Source organism: Ammospiza caudacuta, chromosome 4 (assembly GCF_027887145.1).
Source record: "Ammospiza caudacuta isolate bAmmCau1 chromosome 4, bAmmCau1.pri, whole genome shotgun sequence".
Classification (NCBI taxonomy): Eukaryota; Metazoa; Chordata; class Aves; order Passeriformes; family Passerellidae; genus Ammospiza; species Ammospiza caudacuta.
Window position 1 is genome coordinate 13,882,807 of NC_080596.1, and position 21,938 is coordinate 13,904,744.

General features: G+C 45.5%; 2 protein-coding genes across 2 annotated transcripts; both read left to right on the forward strand.

Moving 5' to 3' along the window:
• Positions 1-85: 85 nt before the first annotated feature.
• On the forward strand, positions 86-5,271 carry LEPROTL1 (leptin receptor overlapping transcript like 1). The gene is made up of 4 exons (XM_058803527.1): positions 86-168; positions 410-485; positions 1,656-1,842; positions 2,863-5,271. The coding sequence occupies exons 1-4, from the start codon at positions 153-155 to the stop codon at positions 2,977-2,979; spliced, it is 396 nt and encodes a 131-aa protein (XP_058659510.1). The 5' UTR covers positions 86-152; the 3' UTR covers positions 2,980-5,271.
• A 1,406-nt stretch (positions 5,272-6,677) lies between these two features.
• SRP72 (signal recognition particle 72) lies at positions 6,678-20,559 on the forward strand. Its single transcript, XM_058803631.1, has 19 exons — positions 6,678-6,873; positions 7,888-8,008; positions 9,759-9,882; positions 10,686-10,829; positions 11,582-11,693; positions 12,711-12,742; positions 13,309-13,433; positions 13,532-13,589; positions 13,769-13,900; positions 14,286-14,414; positions 14,913-14,985; positions 15,546-15,610; positions 16,605-16,700; positions 17,156-17,259; positions 17,854-17,931; positions 18,546-18,683; positions 18,950-18,987; positions 19,307-19,463; positions 20,315-20,559. Exons 1-19 carry the CDS (start codon positions 6,765-6,767, stop codon positions 20,487-20,489), a joined length of 2,010 nt encoding a protein of 669 aa, XP_058659614.1. The 5' UTR covers positions 6,678-6,764; the 3' UTR covers positions 20,490-20,559.
• Positions 20,560-21,938: the final 1,379 nt, after the last annotated feature.

Sequence of the window (21,938 nt, forward strand, 5' to 3'; positions counted from 1 at the left end):
GGCTGCCGCCGCGGGGCCTGCGCGCGCGCCACGTAGGAGCGTCACGGGGCCGTGCCCGCCCCTTGCCCTTACGGCTTCCGTTTCCGCGAGGCGCTTCCGGTTCCCGGCGCGCGCCTCTCCGGTGCCGCGCGGCTGGCGGGACGGGCGGCGCCATGGCGGGAATCAAAGGTGCGCGCGGGGCGGGGCGGGGCCGGGAACGGCGGGAGCGCGCGCCCCGCGGGGGGAGGGGCCAGGCCGGGCCCTCGGGCGGGAGGGGCCGTGAGCCCCCGCGGGACCCCGAGTGCCCCCGGGCGGCCGGGGCTGCGCTGAGCCGAGCCGAGCCGAGCCCCGCGTTGGTCTGCGGGCGGCGGTGGGTGCCGTGCGCGGTGCGGTGCTCCCTTCACGTTGCCTGGGTTTGTTCTCGTTGTAGCGCTGATCAGCCTGTCCTTTGGGGGAGCGGTCGGACTGATGTTCTTGATGCTCGGATGCGCCCTGCCCCAATACAAGTACCGTGCTCTCTCTTTCTGTTTGTGTGGCTGGAACCTCACGGGAGGCCCGCTTCCATAACGGGGGATGGATAAGTTCTCTCTGTGTAGGAGGGACCTCAGGTTTTGGGGGTTTTTTTGTTTTGTTTTGTTTTGTTTTGGGTTTTTTTGTCTTTTGTTTCAAAAGGTTGGGGTGGGAACAAAAAGAAAGACCGTCCAGGATTTAATCAATCCTAAAAAGTAATGGCAGCAAAAGTTAAAGTGCCAGGCCTGGCTGCAGACTGTGAAAGGATGCATTGCCCTGACTGTGGGTGACCCTCAGACAGCAGCGTCTCCCGAGGTGGGCAGCAAGTGTGGGCTATCCAGGGAAGGATTGCATTTTCTGTGGCTGCCTAGGGGCAGGTGGGGTGTCACTGACTCTCAGCTGGATCCTTGGCTGTGTCCCACCCTTGTAATATAGCGTCTGGAGTAATTGCAGCTGCTGTCTGTACTTTCCCGACATCGATTCCTATCTCTTGGTTTTCAGGAGATACAAAGTAGCAGACCAAGTGCTCAGATAGTAAGGCCTATGGCTTTGACTCTTTGCAAGTGAATGCTGACTTTACAGAAAAGATTTTAAATTGACTTATTCACTGTTGAATAAATACTAAATATTTTGTTGATTGACCTGTTATGGGTTGTGAATTGCAGTTTCTACATATATGACTGGAATTCCTAGGCCAGTTTTCTTTTGTTATGAAGCCAGTGCTAGTGACACAAACCCTAGGGAAGGAGACCCTTATACAGTTGCCCTTCAGACAATGCAGTAAAGTTTTATTGAAACCATGTGCACCTGCCTGAGAAGGTGTGCCTGAGAAGTCTATTCTGGGGGCTGCAAGGGTATCCCCTAAGTACAACTGACAGGATAAACTTGGAGTTAAGCTCACCTTGTAAGGTGGCATTAGATTTAGGCTTGCTTAGTGCAGTCCTGCTTTGTGAATATCCTGTTAGTGAGCTCTGCTGCCATTGAGGTCAGCCGAAGCCACTCAGGCACATGGTCTGTAGGATTAATGACAAAGGTTTTGCCTTCTCTGGGCTTGTCTGTCTGTCCTAAATGGGAATGCTGGATGGGAAAAATGCCTTGCATGGATTTTAGGAGGAGCAGGAAGTAAATCCAGTTAAGTAAAACTTTTTTTCTCCTTTCTATTTCAGCCAGTACTGGCCACTGTTTGTTCTGTTTTTTTACATCCTTTCTCCTATCCCGTACTGCATAGCAAGAAGATTGGTAGATGACACAGATGCTACAAGTAATGCCTGCAAGGAGCTGGCCATATTCCTTACAACAGGCATTGTGGTCTCAGCATTTGGGCTGCCCATAGTGTTTGCAAGAGCAGAACTGGTTAGTAGTATTTCAACCTGTGATTGCCTTTTTATTTTTTTCTAGAAAACTTTGTGTTTGGTTGTTTATTGAAGGTAAAGCTTTCATGCACTAAATAACTCTTACAATTATGTACTTTTGGAACCAGAATAAGATTTTTTTTTGGCAAAAAAATCAATACTGAAATGGGAGCGTGGCAGAACATTTGTGATTCCCATTTGCTTCATGTGGTCATGGAATAAAGCCTAACAATGCAATGCAGAGAAAATGAGACAGAAAATACTGTGAAAACTTAACAGGGAAGTAACCAAATATAGAAGTGTAAAGAATACTTTGAAGACAATTTGTGGAATAGTTGAGCTAAAGCAGCATGAATAAACAAAAAAAGTATTTTTATACTCACTGTAAATGATATTGTAAGTGATATTGGCGTAATTTCCTTAAACTTCCAAGTTCCCATTGCATATTTCCCAATATACAGCTTTTCACTAAAATTCTTTACAAGTTCACTTTGTGTGAATGTCAGAAAGCACTACCAAGTCAAAGAACATGGAGTGCACTTTCATAAATGTCTTCAGACAAGAACAGCTCAGATGGACAGTTGGAATGCCTCACATCCTTTGAGTAATCAATCCCCTTACTCTCCTGTGAAAACATTCACCTCCTTTTTTGTTACTGGGATATCTGCTGGCGTTTTGAAGACCTTAAATACCTGTTCTAAAGAGTCTTACAGCATAACAGGGCTGCAGATGTGTTTGATGCTGTTGTCTAGCCTTACTTTGCATAGCAAACCAGTTGTGCCTGTAGCTAGCCAATGCCTTGAGTACAGCTAGAAGAAACTTGCAGTGCTGCTTGGCTGGCTGTGAATTTCTCAAGTAACTTTGGGTAAACCTGCTTGGTGTAACCACAAATAATGAGGTGTTGTGTCTTGCATCATGGATGTGTTACTGAACTTTGTTGAGAATGGGATAGTAAGATGTTGCCTTTTGTCTTGTTAGTGCTCAGCTCCAGACGTGTCTAACTGAATTCCCCTGTTCACAGATTTACTGGGGCGCGTGTGCCCTCGTTCTCACGGGGAATACAGTCATCTTTGCCACCATCCTAGGATTCTTCTTGGTCTTTGGCAGCAATGACGACTTCAGCTGGCAGCAGTGGTGAAAGGAAGACCAGAAAACTATCCACAGGCATCTTGTCATGCAGTGGCCATCCATACAAATGAGAGAATGGGCAATAAAGAGAAGTAGCATAGCAAGCCTCTTGAGTATTCTAGATGCTCCTTTTGACGTTGTTTGTTCTGAGTGTACTACTGTTGCTGACAGGGTTTCTACGTTTTTATGAAGTGGAGAGATGATTGATTTCATTTTTACCTATGGTATGTTTTTAGGTGCTTTCTTGGTTTAAAATTGTCATCCTTCTGTCCAATGTTTTATGTGAAGCTTTAAACCAGGAACAACATTTAAACATAGTTTCAGAGATTTAAAGTTGGGGGTTTTTGTGGGGTTTTTCTTTGTTGGTGGGGTTTTTTTTGTTGTTTTTTAAGTTATGAATTAATACTATGTTTCATTTCTTTTTCAAATGCCAGGATTAAATTATATACAAGCTGAATGGAAGTAAGAGATTGTCCACCACCATTGCCAATTACCAGATCAATAGATTGTTGCTATATTTTAGCAGAGGCAAGGTGGGTTGGAGAGTACCGGTTGCAGATTTTCTTCTGCCCATACCTCAGACTGGGTGATGAATGTTGATAGCCTTCATTTCAGGAGAAGGCTGAGGAGCAGGTAGAGTTATTTGGGAGAGAAGTCCTAAATTTTAACACCACTAGCTCTTTTACCTGCTTTGTTATCAGTTCTGTGGATGTGACATTCAAATACTCTGTAAATGTATTGATGCTGACATAGAAAACTGAAGTGTATTGTAGGGGAAGAGAAAATGATGTTTAAATTCCATTTTTTTTAAAAAAAAGGTATCTTTTGAACTCTTTCTATTTATAAGCATTGTATGGTTTTGAACTTTTATGTCAACTTTTTACCACAAAAATGGTAAAACGTTCATTTATGGAACTACTGGTCTGTGTTAATTTGAAGCATATACAAAGCTATTTGCTCCTCTCCCTTTTTAATTTATTTTATACATAGCATATATATATATATAAATATATAATAAACCAGCTTTTAAAATGTAGATTAAAACTATGTTAAACTTGCCTGAGTTTTCCTGCCCCCCCCCTTTTTTTTTCTTTTTTTTTCCCCCTCAATGCAGCTGAGGCACGACTTTTTTGGAAGTCACTGGCTGAACTGATTTCACTGACTGTTTTTAAGTTCTTTTGCACTGTTGGTTAATAAGATTTACTGTTATGTCTGTAACTGTAGCTTGTGTTCTGTAAGATTGCACATGTAGCTTCAAGTATTTAAGACAAGTTTTCTGCATACCTCTCAATTGTCCAGATTTTTCATTTGAGGAAATCTGCCATTGCACATTCCATCACAGCACAGTTGATGAGTACCACTTAACCAGGTTTGCCTGTATGTGTGCAGTGATGACCTTGACCAAACTTACTTCTAAACTGTATTTTTCAATTCTTTAAAAATAAGTCTATGAAACTTAACTATGTGTAATTGAAAGCTTAGGTTTTGCTCAACAGTATGAAAAGGCAGAGAACTGCAGGTCTTGGCTGTAGTGTTTGTGCACAGATGCAAACCAAGTAGGAAGTCTGCATACATATATATATATATGTGTGTGTGTTTATTAATGTATATGAGTATACAAAGTCTGATAGTCATGGGGTGTGCTCCAGGAGCTGATACTGGCAGGTGGGGGCAGCTGGGCTGTAGCTCCCTCCACACTCTGCTTTGTTCATGTCCTGTGTGTGGAGCAGAGGAACAAGCAGGTGCCAAGGCTCCAGAGCAGACGTATTTCAAGTATAACCAAGTGCTTCACCAGGCTGCCTGATGGTGGCGTTTGGAGCTGCATAAGGGCTGGAGGATCACGTTTCTTTCCCTTTTTCAGCAAGATTTCTGCACCCACACCCCAAGAACAATGGATGCTTCAAAAAAATCTTCCAAACCAGCAGCTAAAGTTGCAGTTCCCTGCAGTCCTTATGGAGGAGGAGTGCCTAGGACTTGTACACATATGATCTGTTACCTATTCCTTTTTCATGGTCAGGAACTGTGTTCTCCTTCATTCCTGAAGCCACATGATTCTACTCTCTGGATCACTGGTCATGGAGCTGACTCTGTATTGGTGGTGCATTTTTTGTCTGTTAATTGCACTACAGCACTCCCTCCTTGCTTGCACACCAAGTACATGCAGTATTGCTCTGATTCATGAGCAGGACACTTGAGAGGTATGATCCTTCCATATAATATGCACTGAGATTGTGTTACCATCCTTTAGAGGGAAAAACTTTGAGCGATACAAATTTTAAATAGCAGTCTTGAGTTCTGTATGTTTAATCAAAAATACTCTAATAAAAAGAGTATTTTGTTTAAAGTATTAATTGTTCTTTTTCCTTTATTTAATGTGGTTGTTACTCCTGTGGAAGAGATGACACCAGACTGCTCACTAGTCCTTCAGAGCAAGTATTTGTGGTTTTTACCCGGGACTGATTTATAAAGAGAGGGTCCAGTGTCCAAGTTGCACTGAGTTGACTTTGTTGTGTCGCATTGCAGTGTTTCCTTCAGTTCCTGTTTGAAAGCCAAATCCTGTAATGTGGGTGGTGTTATACAAAGTGATGTCCACCTTAACCCTCTGATGTATTTATAACTCTGCAATTTTTATTTTAAAAACTACACAGCCTTTGTGATATTTGTGATCATGACATTTCTGAAATTTGAAAGCTGATGACTGATGCCAGTCTTCTAGCAGAAGAAAGTAACGGGAGTTGGAAAATCCTTTTAGAATGATCAGTTGCCCTTTCTCCACACACTCGCTTTGGTCAAAACATGGAAAGGGGAGTGGAGTTATTTGGCAATAACTAAGGTGCTACATCTACAGAGCTTTTTCATGAAAGCAAATTAAATCAGTAGAATCACTGAAAGTGCTGGGCTGGAAGAGACCCATCAGGATGACTGAGTCCAGCTCCAGTCCCTGTGCAGGACAATCCCCAAAGTCACACCCTGTGCCTGAGTGCATTGTCCAAAGGCTTCTTGAGCTCTGTCAGGCTTGGTGCTGTGACCCCTTCCCTGGGGAGCTGTTCCAGTGCCTGACCACCATCTGGATGAAGAACCTGTTCCTGAAATTTAGCCTGGACCTTCCCTGGCTGAGCTCCATTCCGTTTCCTTGAGTCCTGTCACTTGTCACCAGAGTGAAGACGTTGGTACTTGCCCCTCCTCTTCCTCTCTTGAGGATGTTCAAGACCACAGTGAGGTCTCCCTCTCTCCTCCAGGCTGAACACACCAAGTGGCCTTCATCGCTCTTCATACGGCTTCCTCTCAGAGCCCGTCACTGTTCTCTGGACACTCTCCAACAGCTCAGGCTCTGTCTGATGTTGTGGCACCCAGAGCTGCCCCCAGCCCTGGAGGTGAGGCTGCCCCAGCTCAGAGCAGAGCAGGACAATCCCCTCCCTTGCCTGGCTGTGCCTGCTGCCCCCCAGGACAGGGCTGGCCCTCCTGGCTGCCAGGGCTCAGTGCCCCACATTCAATGCCCTGGACCAGCACCCCCAGCTCCCTTCCTGCAGCGCTGCTCCAGCCTCTCGTTCCAGCCTGTGCACACCGCCAGGGCCGCCCGGGCGCGGAGCCCGGCTGGCCCCGTTACCCCCCTGCCGGCAGCAGCGGGAACCTGCGGGCCCTGAGGCGCTCACAGCGCACCGGCCCAGCGCCGGTACCGGGCAGGGCGGGGCCGCCGGAAAGGCACGAGCGCCCGCTGGGGGCGGGGCCCCGCTCGGCCCTTCCGCTTCCGGCGCGGTGCCGTCCCCGCGACGTGTGTCTGCTCCCGGTGCCAAGATGGCGGCGGCCGCGGGGGCGGCGGCGGCGGCGGCGGGGCTGTGGAGCGAGGTGAATCGCTGCGGCCAGAACGGCGACTTCGCCCGCGCACTCAAGTCCGTCAATAAGAGTGAGTGCGGCGGCAGTGCCGTTCCCCGCGCCGCGGGTCTGGGGTCTCTGCCCGGGCGCGCTGGCCTTGCGGAGGGTCGGTGCGGTGCGGCGGGGAGCGGTGCTGTCCGTCCGTAGGGTTCGTGCCGGGAGCGGGGCCGCGGGCAAAGGCTGCGAGGATCTTACTGTGTTGGACTAGGGGGAAGAGGGGCGGCCGGGGCCCAGGCTCCGCTGCTGTGCCGTGACCGTCGGGTCCTTGTGTTGCAGCACGCATCCCTTGCTGTGGGTTAAGCCCTCGGAGTTACTCGTGGGTTTTCCTTCCGTTTTGGTCATTGGAGGAAGGAGGGCTTTTCCCCCGGGAACTGGAGGAGGGGTGGTGTGCATATGGACTAACTACAACTTGCTCGAAACGGAGGGTTCGCGTTGAGATGTGTTGTTTTGGTGGCTAGGCATCCAGAACGGGATTGCAGTATCAGGCACGTTGCTGTTGTTGTAAGTTCTGTCTTTGCTGCTGGTGGGCAGTAGGGATTCATCTCCTGTCCTGGAAAAGCTGGCATCCCTGAAAAAAATCAAATAGGAAAATTCATGCCTCTCTTCTAGTTCTCATTCACTGTCATCCACTGGCAGAAAGTTTTAGCATGTAAAGTGACTCCCTGTCAAGAGCCACACCGTTCTTCTGTACCACATGTTTTCCTTCCTGAGTGTGCTTTACGTGGCACTGGGGCCTTGGCACTGTGGTCTTTGCCTGAAGTGAAATGCCAAGGAAAGGTCTGCCCAGGCCTGTGTAGCCTCTTTGGTCTCTTCCAGACATGTTAGCACAGTGCATGCTTCTGGTAAGTTCAGAGTCTGTATTGGATTCTTTTATCCTGCTGGGGTTTGTTTCATGATCCCAGCCAAAGCAGGCCATGCCAGGATGCTTTAAGTTGATGTGGCCACTCTCTAGGATGGGTTTTTGCAGCTCTAATAATGTGAGTCTCTTACAAAGCCTGGCTGTGTTTGAGTTGGATCACTGTATTGAAACTGGTTTGTCCTCCAGTACTGCAGATCAACAAAGATGACGTGACAGCACTTCAGTGTAAAGTAGTGTGTCTTATCCAGAATGGGAACTTCAAGGAAGCCCTTGGTGTAATCAATACCCACACTAAAGTGTTAACCAGGTGAGTTGTGTCATGCTGTGCTTTACAAAACTCCTGAGTCCTTGAGAAGCTGCTGCAGCTTCAGTGGAGAGGACTAATAAGGCAGCAAAATAAAGAGCAGGATATGCTCAGAGACATTGGGGTTGGTGACACACTTATTTATGGGAGGAGGTGAGACAGGGTCTGGTCGAGTTTGAGGCAGTCTAACACCTTGCTGTTATTGTTGAAGGGATTCTCCCTGAGTTTTCAGCCACCTTCACATGCTGATTCTGCTTGTAGATGTGGCTGGGTAGCGTGGCTGGTACAAGGGAAGGGGACAGATCTCTCTGGGAGGGAAGTGAGAAGGGAGAAGCCTTTGTTGGTGGCAGCAAGCTATTGGCTTTGCTTGGCTGTCTCATCATACAGCTCCTTGGGGTCCTTTGCTTTGCCAGCCTGAAAGAGCTGCCTCAGCTTTTGGGGTGGTGCAAGCCCTTTGTGCATCCTCTCAAAACCAGGACCCTGGAGACAAATTGTGTTTGAGAACAAGTCAAGCTTCTCATTTGTGTCCTTAAGATTCTAATTTTGTTCCTCATAAGGATGCTCTTTGTGCAATGACAAGGATGAAAAGTGCTACCCAAGAAGTGGCTGGCAGCAAAACTTGTGTTTCAGATGCTGTGCTTATTAAGGAAGTTCCCAGAAAGGCGTGTTGAAATTATCAATGTGATGAAACATACCTTTGTTTTTTGTTTGCATCTGAATAACATGTAATTACCCTCTTCACCAGTTCCTTCTTTCCTGGGACAGAAGGGGCTTAATTCAAATATTTTAGCCTATTATTTTATTATATGGTAGGGAGAAGCATTTTTTTTTTTATATTCAACTGGTTTCAGAGTTCTTCCTATAACTTCTTTCAGCTCATTCTACTGTGTGTCTGTGTCCTGCAGAGCAAGGAGAATGGTGGTTCTTGGTCTGTCTTGAAGTTTTCTTGTCCTGCACTGAGGCTGCTTTGATTTAATTCTAAATGCCATTAATTTTCAAACTTCCTTAATACTCAGTTGAATTGAGATCATTTGAAATAGGCAGAGTAAAGCTAATAATAAGTGGCCCCATGCATGAACTAAAGGACTTGCTGATTATTTTCCTTTGTCTTAAATGGTAACTCAGGGGTTAGGTGGAACATAGCTTTCAAGGCTCAGATTCTTTGAGAGTGCTTCCCTCCTGGTGTGAGCTTTCTTTGAAGCCAATTTATGTTTGCAAAAGCAAACCCTTTTGCTGCAGTTCTGCTGTAATCATATTTCAAAATATGTTAATGTTACCTTTGTCTTGGTATCAGCCTGTAAGTGGACTGTGTTTTATATTTTTCCTTTCTCTTTGTGAGTCAATTGTCTTTAGAAGTTTGCAGTAACAATGTTTCGTTGCAATGTAATGCCTTTCCCTTAAGAAAATGTCAGGGAATGAAGTTTGCTATTGTTTTACCTTTTAGCATTTGATTAGCATAATTAGTAGGCGGCCTGGAGCAGAGAGGATTTGGAATACCATGTGTGTGGAAATGCCATTAAAAAGGAACCTTTTGTTTTTGGATGAAGTTTTGATATGCTTTCTCTGTTGAACACCAAGAAGATAGGAGATACTTTCAGTGCTGAACAGACACATAATCCAGTAATCTGGGATCGTGTGTTTGGATTTTTGGTTATGTAGCAATCTGTGCCTAATTAGGGCTGGTTATATGTGAATGAATGCTGTTGAATGGAAACTCTAGTGCTGGCTGTCAGCCTTTGTCTTGTCCTTGCAGTGATGTTATTGCCTTTGAGAAGGCCTACTGTGAATACAGGTTGAACCGTATTGAAAGTGCTCTCAAGACCATTCAGAGTGCCAGTCAGCAGACAGACAAACTGAAGGAGCTTTATGGACAAGTGGTAATTACAAGCTTTTCTTCCTGGTGGGAGTTTCATATGCTGGATGCCTTGTCCCTCCTCTAATGGGGGACAGGTATGGGGACAGAATTTCCTTCTCTGGCTTGAAGGTAAGGACAGGTATGGTTCCAACTGCTCAGACTTCTGTGAAGCTTCAGTTGCCTCTTCCTGGAGGCAGTGTTGTCATCTTATTCCCACAGAACCAAAGCAATACATTTGTGACTTCTGCTCCCTTCCTGGGTCTGGCCTGGTATTAGCCACCTGGTTGAGGAAGGAAGAGATCTGATGGGATTTGTTTATGGTTCAGCCATCTGTTTGCATTAGATACCTGTTCAGGAATGGTTTGTGGGACCTGATGTCTCAGGCATTAAAAGTGATGCAAAAAAGAAGTTATGCTTTTTCTTCTTCTTTTTTTCCTGGTTGATCAGAACAGTTTTGTGAAGAATTGGCTGTCTTCTCTCAGCTGCATGAAAGACCATTCATTTAATTTCTTTCTTAGAGAGGCGATCTAATTTGGAAGAAGGCTGTTTGAGGACAAAACTGAGTAAACTGCTGCTTTTAAAGAAGCTGTTTTAGGAGTAGGAGCTGTGTCATTTTTGTGCAGGTATCTGGTGTCATTGCTTGAGTCCTTGCAAGGGTAGTCTATATAGCTTGCCCTTAAAGGTAGATGCAAATGTTAGTAATGTTCAGCTTAAAGCATATGATGCTCTACTGCCCCCAGTCCATGGGGAGGGAGGAAGGAGGCTGTAGTTACCGGCATGCACAGGAAAATCCTGTTCTGAGGGCTAATCCCTTTCCTTTCTCAGTTGTACAGGCTGGAGCGTTACGATGATTGTCTGGCTGCGTACAGGGATCTCATCCGCAACTCCCAGGATGAGTATGAGGAGGAGAGAAAAACCAACCTCTCTGCTGTTGTGGCAGCACAAAGCACATGGGAGAAGGTGGTGCCAGTAAGTGAGTATGTATGTCTTTGGGTGTAAGAGTGAGAGCCAAGGAATAGAGGATACAAATTGTACTGGAATTGTGGATACTGAACAGGACAGAAAGGTGTTCCTGTCTCGTAAAGATTTCTGAGTATGTTGAAGATCATGTAGTGGTTTTCCCTGTATGGAGGAATAAATGCTGTTATTATTTATGAATTACACTTCACCTTTGATCTTTAGAGAGCCTGTACTTTAGATGTCACAGCAGAGCAGGAAGTAGATCTTTCTGAACCTGTATTAGCAGAACACCTGTGGTGACTAGCACTTTTCTCATTACCCTTTTGCTCAGGGTTAAAGCTAGTTCTTATGATCACCCAGCCATGCTTGGGAATATTTTTGTTAATGAACAATGAAGACTGTAATGTTCACATTTGTTTAGAAATCCTTGTCCTTGGAGGTGCACACAGCATGCTCAGCTTCCTGTTCAGTGCTGTGGATTCACTTTCTAATTCTCTAGAGCAGCAGTTCTTAGTTGCCCTTTTGCACAAACCTAAGTAGTCCCCAGGTTCAGGCTGGAGTTTCCCTGCTGCCTTGTCAGCCTCTGACTTTGTGCAGTGTGAGGAAAGATCCTTTGTGCTGCAACTTACTTGCCCTGTCAAATTTGCTTCTTAAATTTATTTCAAGGATTAGTTTGAATGTACAGGAAAACTCTGGTTTGTGTGTGTTGCCTGTTAAATCTGTTGGTGTTTATGCAATGTTATATTAATTTTTCATGCTAGGAGGATTTAGGCCTTCGAGAAGCTACCTACGAGCTGTGTTATAACAGTGCATGTGCATTGATTGGGCAAGGAAAGCTGAATGAAGCAATGAAAAAACTACAGAAAGCAGAAGGTAAAAGCCTGGTGAGGTGAGAGGGAAGCTTTGTGTAGTAGAAGCAGTTATTTGCACTCTGATGCACAAATTAGACGAAAAGAGGTTTTGAGAATTTAAAAACTGATCAGCAGCAGGATTTGTTGTGAAGCTGGTGTTTTTGGACACGTGTTCCTCTGCCATGCAGCATGTCCTGGCTCTCCTACAGCCCCCTGATTTGTATTCAATAACTTTGTGCATTTTTTTGAAGCAGGAAGTAGATGTGAATGTAATCTCATAAACATGAGATGAAATTTTGTTGGTATGAGTACGGATTTAAGTACATGCTATAAAAGTTCAAGGTACTTCATGGTATGAATTAGTATAAGCCAGTAAATGAGCTTTTTAGCAAAGAGGAGGTTTTTTTTCAATGGAGTTAAAGGGGGATTTTGCATGTTTAAAAAAATCTGGGGAGAGAACTAGGAAGGACTAGTTCTGTCTGATCTAATTGCTCTTACAGATAAATAGGTCAGTTCTGTCCCAGTTTTGAAAGTGTCTCATACAACTGATAAGCATGTGTAATTTGAGCCTATGTCCTTTGATAGTAGTCCTTTGGAGGACAAACAAGTGATACTCTGGTGAAGTGTGAGAAAGTGAAGAAGTGACTAGTGTGGGTACTGACAACTTACAGAATTGCTGCCCCATAAAGGGTGTTGTAAGCTGAATATTGCAGGCTTGCACTGCTTAACTGGTGAGCAGTTGCAGCTGATCCTTATGGGAAAAATCAGGAGCTAGGTCTAAGTAATTTTGGTCAGGAGAGAAAATTAGTGTCTGGGAGGGACAGTATCTTCTGTGCCTTTGATTGTTCTTCTGCTTCACATAGTCTGCTCTCTCATGCTTAGTCCCATCCATCATCAGCCTGGTAATCTGCTGTGCCCTTGTTGTGCTGCAGGAGTTTCAGGGATATATGGAAAGGTTCTATGTTCCCTCATGCTTCTTGCCTCGTTTTTTTCATCCTAAAGCCTTCTAAATTGTGTTTCTCAATGTTTTTCCTTGTAGAGCTGTGCCGCCAGTCGCTGTCAGAGGACTCGGTGAGTTCCTGATGTGGTTCTGGAGAGTGTTTGCTTTGCAGCAGGGGCAGCGAGGGTGCAGTCCCAAAGTGCAGAGAGCCAGACCAGAGCCAGGGCTGCCCTGCTGGTACCAGCTTGTGAGGCTGGGGCAGCCATCATGGCTGTTGCAGGCGGGCAGCTGACACCACAGGCTGTTTGCTGCTGTGCTCCTTGCAGAGTTCTGGTGCAGGTAGAAGGGTGCAGGTTGTCTGAAACCTCCCTGTGACTTACCCCTGCTAGGGATGAACGTGCTGAGTGGGTGGTGACAAACAGGGAATTTGTAACCAATCGTTGCAGAATGGCAGATTGAATGTACAAGTTAAGGTAATCTTCAGATTCTAGCTAGAGTAGGTGAAGCTTTCTTTTCTCCTAGTTTAATTCAAATATGCTTCTGTTTGTGCTGTGGGTACAACCTTCATCTGTAGTTGCTGGGATATTTTGCTGCTAATACTGCCCAGGAATGCTCACAGATGTTTGCCAGCAGAATGCTGAAGCTGGAAGAGAAGTGAGATAACAGCTTTTAACTTTTTGCTTTGATTTTCATTCAGGATGTGACAGAAGAAGACATTGAGGCTGAACTGGCTATTATTCATGGTCAGATGGCTTATATCATGCAACTGCAGGGACGTACAGAGGATGCTCTACAGCTCTACAATCAAATAATCAAGTTGAAGTAAGGGTTTTTTTTTTTTTAAAAACAAATGCTCAGCCTTCCATCTGTAAGAGACTGCTGTTCAGTAACAGAATGCTTTCTACTTTCCTTATCTGCAGGCCAACAGATGTAGGACTCCTTGCTGTCATTGCAAATAATATCATCACAATTAACAAGGTATAGAATTACCTTGCCACTTTCATTGTGGTTAGTCAGCTTGCTTCTCTGCTTCTGTGGAGAGAAGGAAGATAATCAGTAAAGATGTTTTCTTAAACTGTAGTTAAATTGCAGACCCAGGGACCTTTTCTTCTTCAAGGAATGTAGTGAAATCTTCTCATGATGTGTGATTTCCACAGGACCAAAATGTCTTTGATTCAAAGAAAAAGGTGAAGCTGACCAATGCAGAAGGAGTTGAGCATAAACTCTCCAAGAAGCAGCTCCAGGCAATTGAATTCAACAAGGCTTTGCTTGCAATGTACACAAACCAGGTAGGGGAAACTGATCTGCAGTAAGTAGCTATGGATTAAATCCACATGAGTTTGACTGGGAAAAAACAAAGATGCAGCTGTTCTGTTTCAGAAAATAGGACCTCTAGGTTTAGGCACATAAGTGAGTAGAAAAATAAAATCATCCCTATAAGCACAACTGTCTTGGGTATTGCTGTAGTGAGGATGGTGTGGAGATACCCAGAAGACAAAAGGGATGTGGGGATTCTTAAATGTGTCTGAAGGGGCACTAAAAGGACCTCTTGGTTCTGTGTACTCATTTCAGGGGAGTCACCACTAGTATCTCTTCTTAGATTCTGTTGGTTTCTTGGCCCTGTGTGAGGTGCTCGCAGAGGTGAGAAAAGTGAGTTGTCTCTTTCCCCTGCAGGCAGATCAGTGCCGCAAGCTGTCAGCAAGCCTACAGTCCCAGAGCCCCGAGCACCTGCTCCCTGTGCTTATCCAGGCAGCCCAGCTGTGCCGTGAGAAGCAGCATGCAAAGGCTGTAGGGCTTCTGCAGGTAGGTTAAGAGAAAGTTGGCCAAGCACCATCTAAACCTGTGTGTTGTGTTTTCCTGTGCTGTTTTCCCTTAGTTTGTTTTGTTTAGTTTAAATTTCCAGGGTTATCTTGACTCCTTATTTTGATTTGGTTTAATGCTGCTGGAAAGCCTTCACACCCAATTGAACAATTCTGCTTTTAAAGGGAAATAGTTCCCTTACACCTCTGATTTTTATGCTTATGAAGCTGTAGTAGACTTCTAGGGTAAGCAGTAGGCTTTGCAGCTCTGCTTACAAGCAGTTTGCAACACCCTTCTTTGGATTGATTGAGTGGCCTGGGCCAGAAATCTGAAAGGGCACACTTGGGGGGTCCTTCTCTGCTGTGTGCTGAAACCTGCTTGTGCTGGAAAGCTTTCTTTGGCTCTTGCCAGCTTGCTGTGACTGAGCATGACATATGATTCACCAAAGCAGCAGCCTGGTGCCCACACACAAGTTGAATTGTTGTTTCTTCTGACTCTCAGGACTTTGCAGACCAGCACCCTGCCAATGCAGCTGAGATCAAGCTGACGATGGCCCAGCTAAAAATTGCTCAAGGTATCTAGTGTCCTCCTTTGTTGGGAAGTGTCTGCACTTGACAAGGGTACAAGGGGTAAGAAAACCAGACTTCAGGGCAAGCTTTGCTGCAGTCACTGTTACGACAGGGGTGCAGAGTAGAGGTACTTTCAGTCAGGTAATACATATATTTAGCTATGGCAGGATAATGTTGATAGCTAATGTCTGGATACATAGGTTCCACATATTGCTGACAGAAGTGCCCACAGTCTCTGTGAAATGCTGAATCTCCTCTGGGGCTGGATAATTTTGGGAGCAGTGTGAGGCTCCATAATGGTACCATTCCTGTATGCAGTCAGGCAGCACAGACTTGAGCTTGAAGAGAACTCCCTGGTAGCCAAAGCTTGCTCCTGAACCCTTGCAGGATGTGACAAGAGCAGAAGGGTCCGTTGTGTGGAGTTCTGTCCTTAACTCCTGCAGTGGGGGAGATGTGAGAAGGGGAATTGTTCTGTCCCCATTGTTTACCTTTGGCTTGAAGTTCACTGGTGGGATCAGGTGTTGTGATGCCATTCAGAGTGTGTTCTTCCTTGTCTCTTTTCTAGGCAGTGTCACCAAAGCCTGCATGATCCTAAGGAGCATAGAAGAACTGCAGCACAAGCCTGGTATGGTAAGCAAAACTCCGTCTGAGCTGTGTAAGGTTTTTCCCTTGCAGGAGAGCTTTCCACTGCTTGCTCCTTTTTGCCTCTTCCCTGTGGCTGCCACTTGACTTGAGTGTCTGCAAGGATTCTGAGGCCATTTTCCTGGTCTTGGACAAAGGTGGTATTATAACTTGCTTCAGGTAGCCTGAACATAGTCACAGAAGTACTCTGCCTGTCAGAGGGATGCTCTCTGCCTATGTTCCCACTCCCTGGTAATCTCTCAGTCCTGCATGTTGCCTGGATTTACTTGCATAACATGACTGGAGCAACTGCTGGTTGCTGGTAGGTACTGTTAGGATGTTTTACAAGCAGCTTTAGGACAGCAGGCCTTAGGGGGAAAGTGCTGTGTTCCCTCCCTGCAGCATCACCCTGATATGCATGCTTATCCACACCTGCTATTCAGAAAAGCCTGATGGCCTTTTAAGTGCTCACATGTTCAGCATAAGCATCTTGAACAGGAGCTGAGAGTTGGATCTGTTCCAATTGTAAGTGTGAATGATCAAAATAATTTATAGGGGCAGTTAACAATGACAGCTCCTTGCCCTGGGTCACCTCTACTTGTAACTGGGATGTCAGCAAATGGACAGTATCCTTATAATCTCTTCAGTGCTGATTTCTTTTTTCATAGCTCTTGAGGTAGAGAATGGGGGATGAAAAAGGTTTTCTAATGAAACTGAGTTCTGTGATAAGCATATAAAGTGCCAAGACAGGATGGTTCCTTCTATGAATGCAATCTTAGGCTTGTACCATAGGAAGAAGATGTTGGGATGTTCCTTTGGGAGTGACTTGGATAGGAAGATGTGCCCTGGGTATCCTGCCTGTTACCCCAGCTGGTTTTTAGGGACAGAGCAGAAAGCTCACATTGACTCTGCTTTTGGGAAATCCCATTGTTTAACTGCTGAGACTCTGGCTGTAGATAATTTGTATGAAGATCTGCTATTTACTGCTCTTGAATGTTTGCAGGTGTCTGCGTTGGTGACAATGTACAGTCACGAAGAGGATATTGACAGTGCAATTGAAGTCTTCACACAGGCTATCCAATGGTATCAGCAGCACCAGGCAAGTCAGATCAGAGGAGTTATGTGCAAGAACCTGTCCTGGACTTTCTAGGAAGTCCAATTCAGCTTTTCCTGTTGATGCATAGCCCCAACAGTTATCCAGTTGGGGATTTGGAGACATATGAGCTCCTGTTTTGTGAGCATTTATCAATAACATATTTTATATGTGTTATGAAGACGGAGCAGCAGCTCCTGTCAGATTAGGAGGGTGGCATCAATGGATGCCTAAATGTAGCAATCAGGACTTCTCCCTGGTAGGAAAATATGGTGGAGCAGCAAGCTGCCTTGTCCCATCAGTTCTGCTTCACTTCCCAGAGTGCAAAGGTAGTCTGCTTTCTGCATGACAGGATGTTAACTCAGTTCTCCTTGGCCAAGCCTCAGGTGCATTAAAGCCAGCTACAGCTGGGCTCCACACTGTGATAGGAAGGAACTAATCACGGCTGCTGTGTCTTTCAGCCAAAGTCTCCTGTCCATTTGTCACTGATAAGGGAAGCTGCCAACTTCAAACTGAAGCATGGCAGGAAGAAGGAAGCAATCAGCGACTTGGAGGAGCTCTGGAAGTGAGTTGGGTGGTTGCTGAGCAGTAGGTCTCTGCCCAGAGTCGTCTGCAAGCAGTCTGGTGGTGGGCAATGTCTGACAATTTTGACTGACTAGTAGCTGTCCTGTAGAGTTGCCTTTGCACAGGGGCTTCAATGCAAGGCTGTATTTTGAAAGAAGGGGAGATAATTAATTTGATCTATAGTTGGTGCTCGCTGGTAGACTTACCCAGAAGCCTCTGTGTGCAGTGAACATTTCTTTGGGGACTGGAATGGAGTTTTTTCTAGTGCTACATAAACATGGATGTCTAGGTTTTAGTTTCAGTTGTGCACTTAATGGGATCTTTTACTGGGGGGAGTGTTAACTTGCCTTTGCTACTGGGTGTTTCCTCTTCTATTGCCTGCTTCATGATACTGTGAAATTGTCTGTACCTCCCTTAATCCACACCAGTGACGTTTGGTGGTGTGCTCTGGAGGAGACCACATACTAACATGCCTGTCCCCACAGATAGCAAATGTGCTGCAGCAGCAAGCACTGTGTGGTGTTACTGGTCTTTGAGATGAGTAACATTGGTAACTTGGTCCTTTTGTTTTGTTTTCTTTTTTTCCTCTAAAAAGGCAAAACCCAAAAGATGTGCATACTCTGGCACAGCTCATCTCTGCCTATTCCCTGGTTGACCCTGAAAAAGCTAAAGTGTATCCTTTTAATGGTGGTGAAAGAGGTGTTTGGGTATTCCTTCCTTGGTTTTTCAGCTGTGTGGGGACTTCAGACCCACTCTTACCCAAAAAAAGGCAAGGAACCTCTCTGGAACAGCTACATATCCAGGTCAAGTTGTGTGAGCTACATTATTTCTCTAATTGGCTTCATTACTGTGATATCTCAGGACCCTTTAATCTTTGGCCTCCTCCGCTTTGAGAGTTAATAAGACAAGGTGGAACCAAAAACAAGAGCACCTGCATCTTTTCTGTTGGGATCTTTAACCTGTGGTAGTAATGCAGGACTGATACAATAAGGCAAAGCTCTTGCTTACCTACGATCTCATTCACATACTGCTTTTGTCACCTGAGCTGCTTTCACAGGAAGCTGTTCCCTGTATTAAAGAGGGGAAAAATGAGGCAGATGGCGATTAAGCAGCTCATCCCAACTTGTTTAAGAAGCTAGTGAGAGAGATGGAAATAGCCCCATAGGCCTGTCTGCTGTCTGTATTGTTAACTGACAGAATTTATTTAAGCTGAGGTTGCCTCTTGCTTTCTGGAAGAACATGGGTTTTTATGCTCGCTGGTTTGCATCCCTGAACTCTTCCCTGCAGTCTTAGCAAACACTTGCCTTCCTCAGACACCATGTCACTGAAAGTAGATGTTGATGCGCTGGAGAACTCCCATGGAGCAACCTACGTTCGGAAGAAAGCTGCCAAGCTCACTGGAGAGAACCAGCAGAAGGAGCAAGGGTAAAGCAGGCTGCTATATTTTTTTATTTAATTTTATTGCTGTATCTCTGGTGCATCCTTCTTTGGGGTAGTTCAAGAGCCATACCTGGTGTGGTAAAGGTATTGCTGTAGAAGGCAAGCTGGTGGAAAGGGAGCCTGTTATTTGACTGCAAGGAGCTTTATGTAGCAGCAGACCAAGGGAATGGTTTAGCTTCTTCCAGAGCTAGTTTTTAGTTGATTTGTCTGCTCTGTCTCTGCTATGTCACAATGTCTTGTTTTCCTTTCAGACAAGGGGAAGTGAAGAAAAAGAAGAAAAAAAAGAAGGGTAAGTTGTATTTCCTAGCTGTTTAAACAGCACAGCTCCAGAGAGTTCTCCAGATTCTTTCTCCAAATAGCTAGCTGCCAGGTCCCTAGGAGCTAGAGCCCTTGCTAGGACTGTGTCTCTGGAAACATGGATCTTTATGATAGCCTGTTTGGTTGGGGCATTTTTTCTCAGGAGTGAGAGCAACACCCTGATAGGGTGATGTAGTTGCTGGTCTCTTTGTGCTGCCATGCCATTGCTACTGACATCCCAAGCGTGTCCCTTGGCGATGCCTCTGGTGTGCTGACCCCAATCTCATTTCCTGGCACTGGATGTTCTGCAGGAAAGCTGCCCAAGAACTACGACCCCAAGGTGACTCCCGACCCTGAGCGGTGGCTTCCAATGCGAGAGCGGTCCTACTACCGTGGGCGGAAGAAGGGCAAGAAGAAGGATCAGGTTGGCAAGGGGACTCAGGGTTCAACCACAACTGGCTCTGAACTGTAAGTACCCATTTTGCAAGGATCAATGGGGGAATTCACTCCTGGGCAACTGGGAGGGCTGTGTTTGTGCTGCTCTGCTGCAGCTCTGTCACCATATCAACTGCGGGTAGCACAAGTGACATCGTCCTTTGCCGCTTGAACCTGCTACCAGGTGCTCTCCCTGGAGATCCCTATAGGTTCCTGAAAACTAGTGTGATAGGATAGGCATGCTTGAAGGAGCCAAGGTGCAAATAAAATTCTCATAGTCTTTTAATGCACTTCTCCTTTGGCAATGAGATTAATTTTGCATGCTTTCTCTTGAGCAATTTGCTTTCAAGTCTTTTGGCAGCTGTAGAACCATTAGCCATGATTTGAGAAAACACTGTACTTCCTTCTAAGCTGACACTGATTATTTGAACTGGAATCAAGAATTACCATTATGTATGAAGCCTGACAGCAAGATGGTGTCTTAACTAGCATCTGAGAGGAAGGATGCTGGATTTGCACTGCCTAGGAGTGGGACCTGAAAGGCTTCTTGCATGTTGCATGTGCTGTCACACATCTATTCAAAAGTTAGCCTTGCTTTCATTGTCAGTGACTTACACCATCTAGTGAACATCAGTTAGAAGGTGATTGCTGCCCTTTGAGACATGTTCCCATCCTCCACCTGCTGCCCTTTGAGACATGTTCCCATCCTCCACCAGCTCCTTCTGTATGTTGAAGCCTCTCCTCGCATGAGTGCCCTCTCATACATAATGCTTGCTAACTAATGGGGCAGCTGCTGGTTTCCACTGTCAGCTCCCTGCACTAGTACCATGTCTTGCAGGTGGTTGTGAACCCACATGGTGTCTTTTTCTCTTGCCTTCCTGCAGGGACGCCAGTAGAACTGCCAGCAGCCCACCTACCTCCCCTCGGCCCGGCAGCGGGGCAGCTGTATCGGCTGCGAGTAACGTCATCCCTCCCAGGCACCAAAAACCCGCGGGTGCTCCAGCCACCAAGAAGAAGCAGCAGCAGAAAAAGAAGAAAGGGGCTAAAGGAGGGTGGTAAAAAGCAGGATGGGTAACGTCCCTCCTTCAATACGTGATGCTGGTTGCAGAATAAAGGTCAAAAGCAAGTGCTGGCGAAAGACTCTTGGAATCTGGATCTCTGTCCTGCCTGTCAGTGGTCTGGGGGGAGATGGGCTGGTATAGATGCCATGATCTGTCTGCTCACCATGTTCTCTTCCTCACATTTGCCCTCGCTGTGACTTTCGTTGTTGCCATCAAAGTCAAACAAAGCCCCTAAGAATAAATGTTTCTGTGTTGCCAGACATTTAACAGATGTGAGATAATCAAGAATTTCTTAAAATGTAGTTTCATGCTCCTTGCATATGTCAGTTTAGGCCTTTAGCAGATTTATCTATGCATGATGCAAGCACTGTCTTTTATGTCAGTCAGTCATTGACCACCAAAGAGCAAAGGCACAAAGCATCTTAGAAGACATCTGGGCTTTATAATACAGGATAAGATAGGCTGAAGGGGGATAGCAAGACTGTTAGGAGAAAGCATGGTGAAGTGTACGGCAGCAGATTCAGCGTCCCACTTTCTGCAAGCCAGCTGCCTTATTCTAAAGGGCTTGGCAAAACAAAGGTGAGCAGAATGTGTGGTTGTCTGAGGTGTGCTTCCTTCTCCTTTGGCCTTGACCCTACATTCCTACAAGTCTTAGGTGCTGGGTTTATGAAAATGGAGTGGTACAGCAGCAGGTCAGCTTAAGCTCAGTGACTCTGGAGAGGGACCCAGAACAAAAGAACTCAAGAAATTATACCTTTGAGACTAAGTGCCCATCCTGCATGCAACTTGCATGCCTCTTGGCCCTCTTGGTTATTTTTGATCTGGATCTTTAACTCCTTACTCAGGTGTTTCTCTCTGTCGGTGCAGGAAGGCTGTTGACGGTTCTTGTGAAGTTGCAGCTTTGCTGACAGTTGTCTCCTTATCTTCTGATGCACCTGCTCGCTAGCAGAGCAGGGGAACCAAAAAAAGCCCAGGAGTTAGGATAAACACATTTATCAACAACAAAAACAACAGTGTGCTATCAATATTTTTCTTGTACTAAAGACAAAACAATATGCCAGCTACTAGGGAAAATTACTAGGAAAACTAATTTCAGCTATGGAGGTATAAATTCATGGTTTGCAGCCTGAGACTTCAGCAAATCCAGCTACTCATCCTGAGCAAGTAAAGCTAAGCAAACAGCATACTAAATCATACAGAATTATAACTATGTATCTCATGCTGCTGAAAACTTACTCAGGCTAAACTACTATCTCTCAACACAGGTCTTGAAAATTCTGGTTTGATCTGAATGTAGCCAAAACATTTTTCCAGACACGGACTGTCAGTGGGTAGAAATGTGCCTTGGAGAGGGTTGTTAGATGTCAGCCCAAATAGCAAAAGCTTCTGTCTCAGAAAGAATTTAAAGCAAAGACCTTAAAAGGTAGGGACATGTTACTGCAGCTTA

Coding starts and splice junctions, on each gene's coding strand:
- LEPROTL1 (XM_058803527.1), top strand. Junction 486..1,655: donor TGCGCCCTGCCCCAATACAA/GTACCGTGCTCT, acceptor TTTCTATTTCAG/CCAGTACTGGCCACTGTTTG. Junction 1,843..2,862: donor TGTTTGCAAGAGCAGAACTG/GTTAGTAGTATT, acceptor CCCTGTTCACAG/ATTTACTGGGGCGCGTGTGC.
- SRP72 (XM_058803631.1), top strand. CDS start 6,765: ATGGCGGCGGCCGCGGGGGCGGCGGCGGCGGCGGCGGGGCTGTGGAGC. Junction 11,694..12,710: donor AAAACTACAGAAAGCAGAAG/GTAAAAGCCTGG, acceptor TTTTCCTTGTAG/AGCTGTGCCGCCAGTCGCTG. Junction 18,988..19,306: donor AAAGAAGAAAAAAAAGAAGG/GTAAGTTGTATT, acceptor GATGTTCTGCAG/GAAAGCTGCCCAAGAACTAC.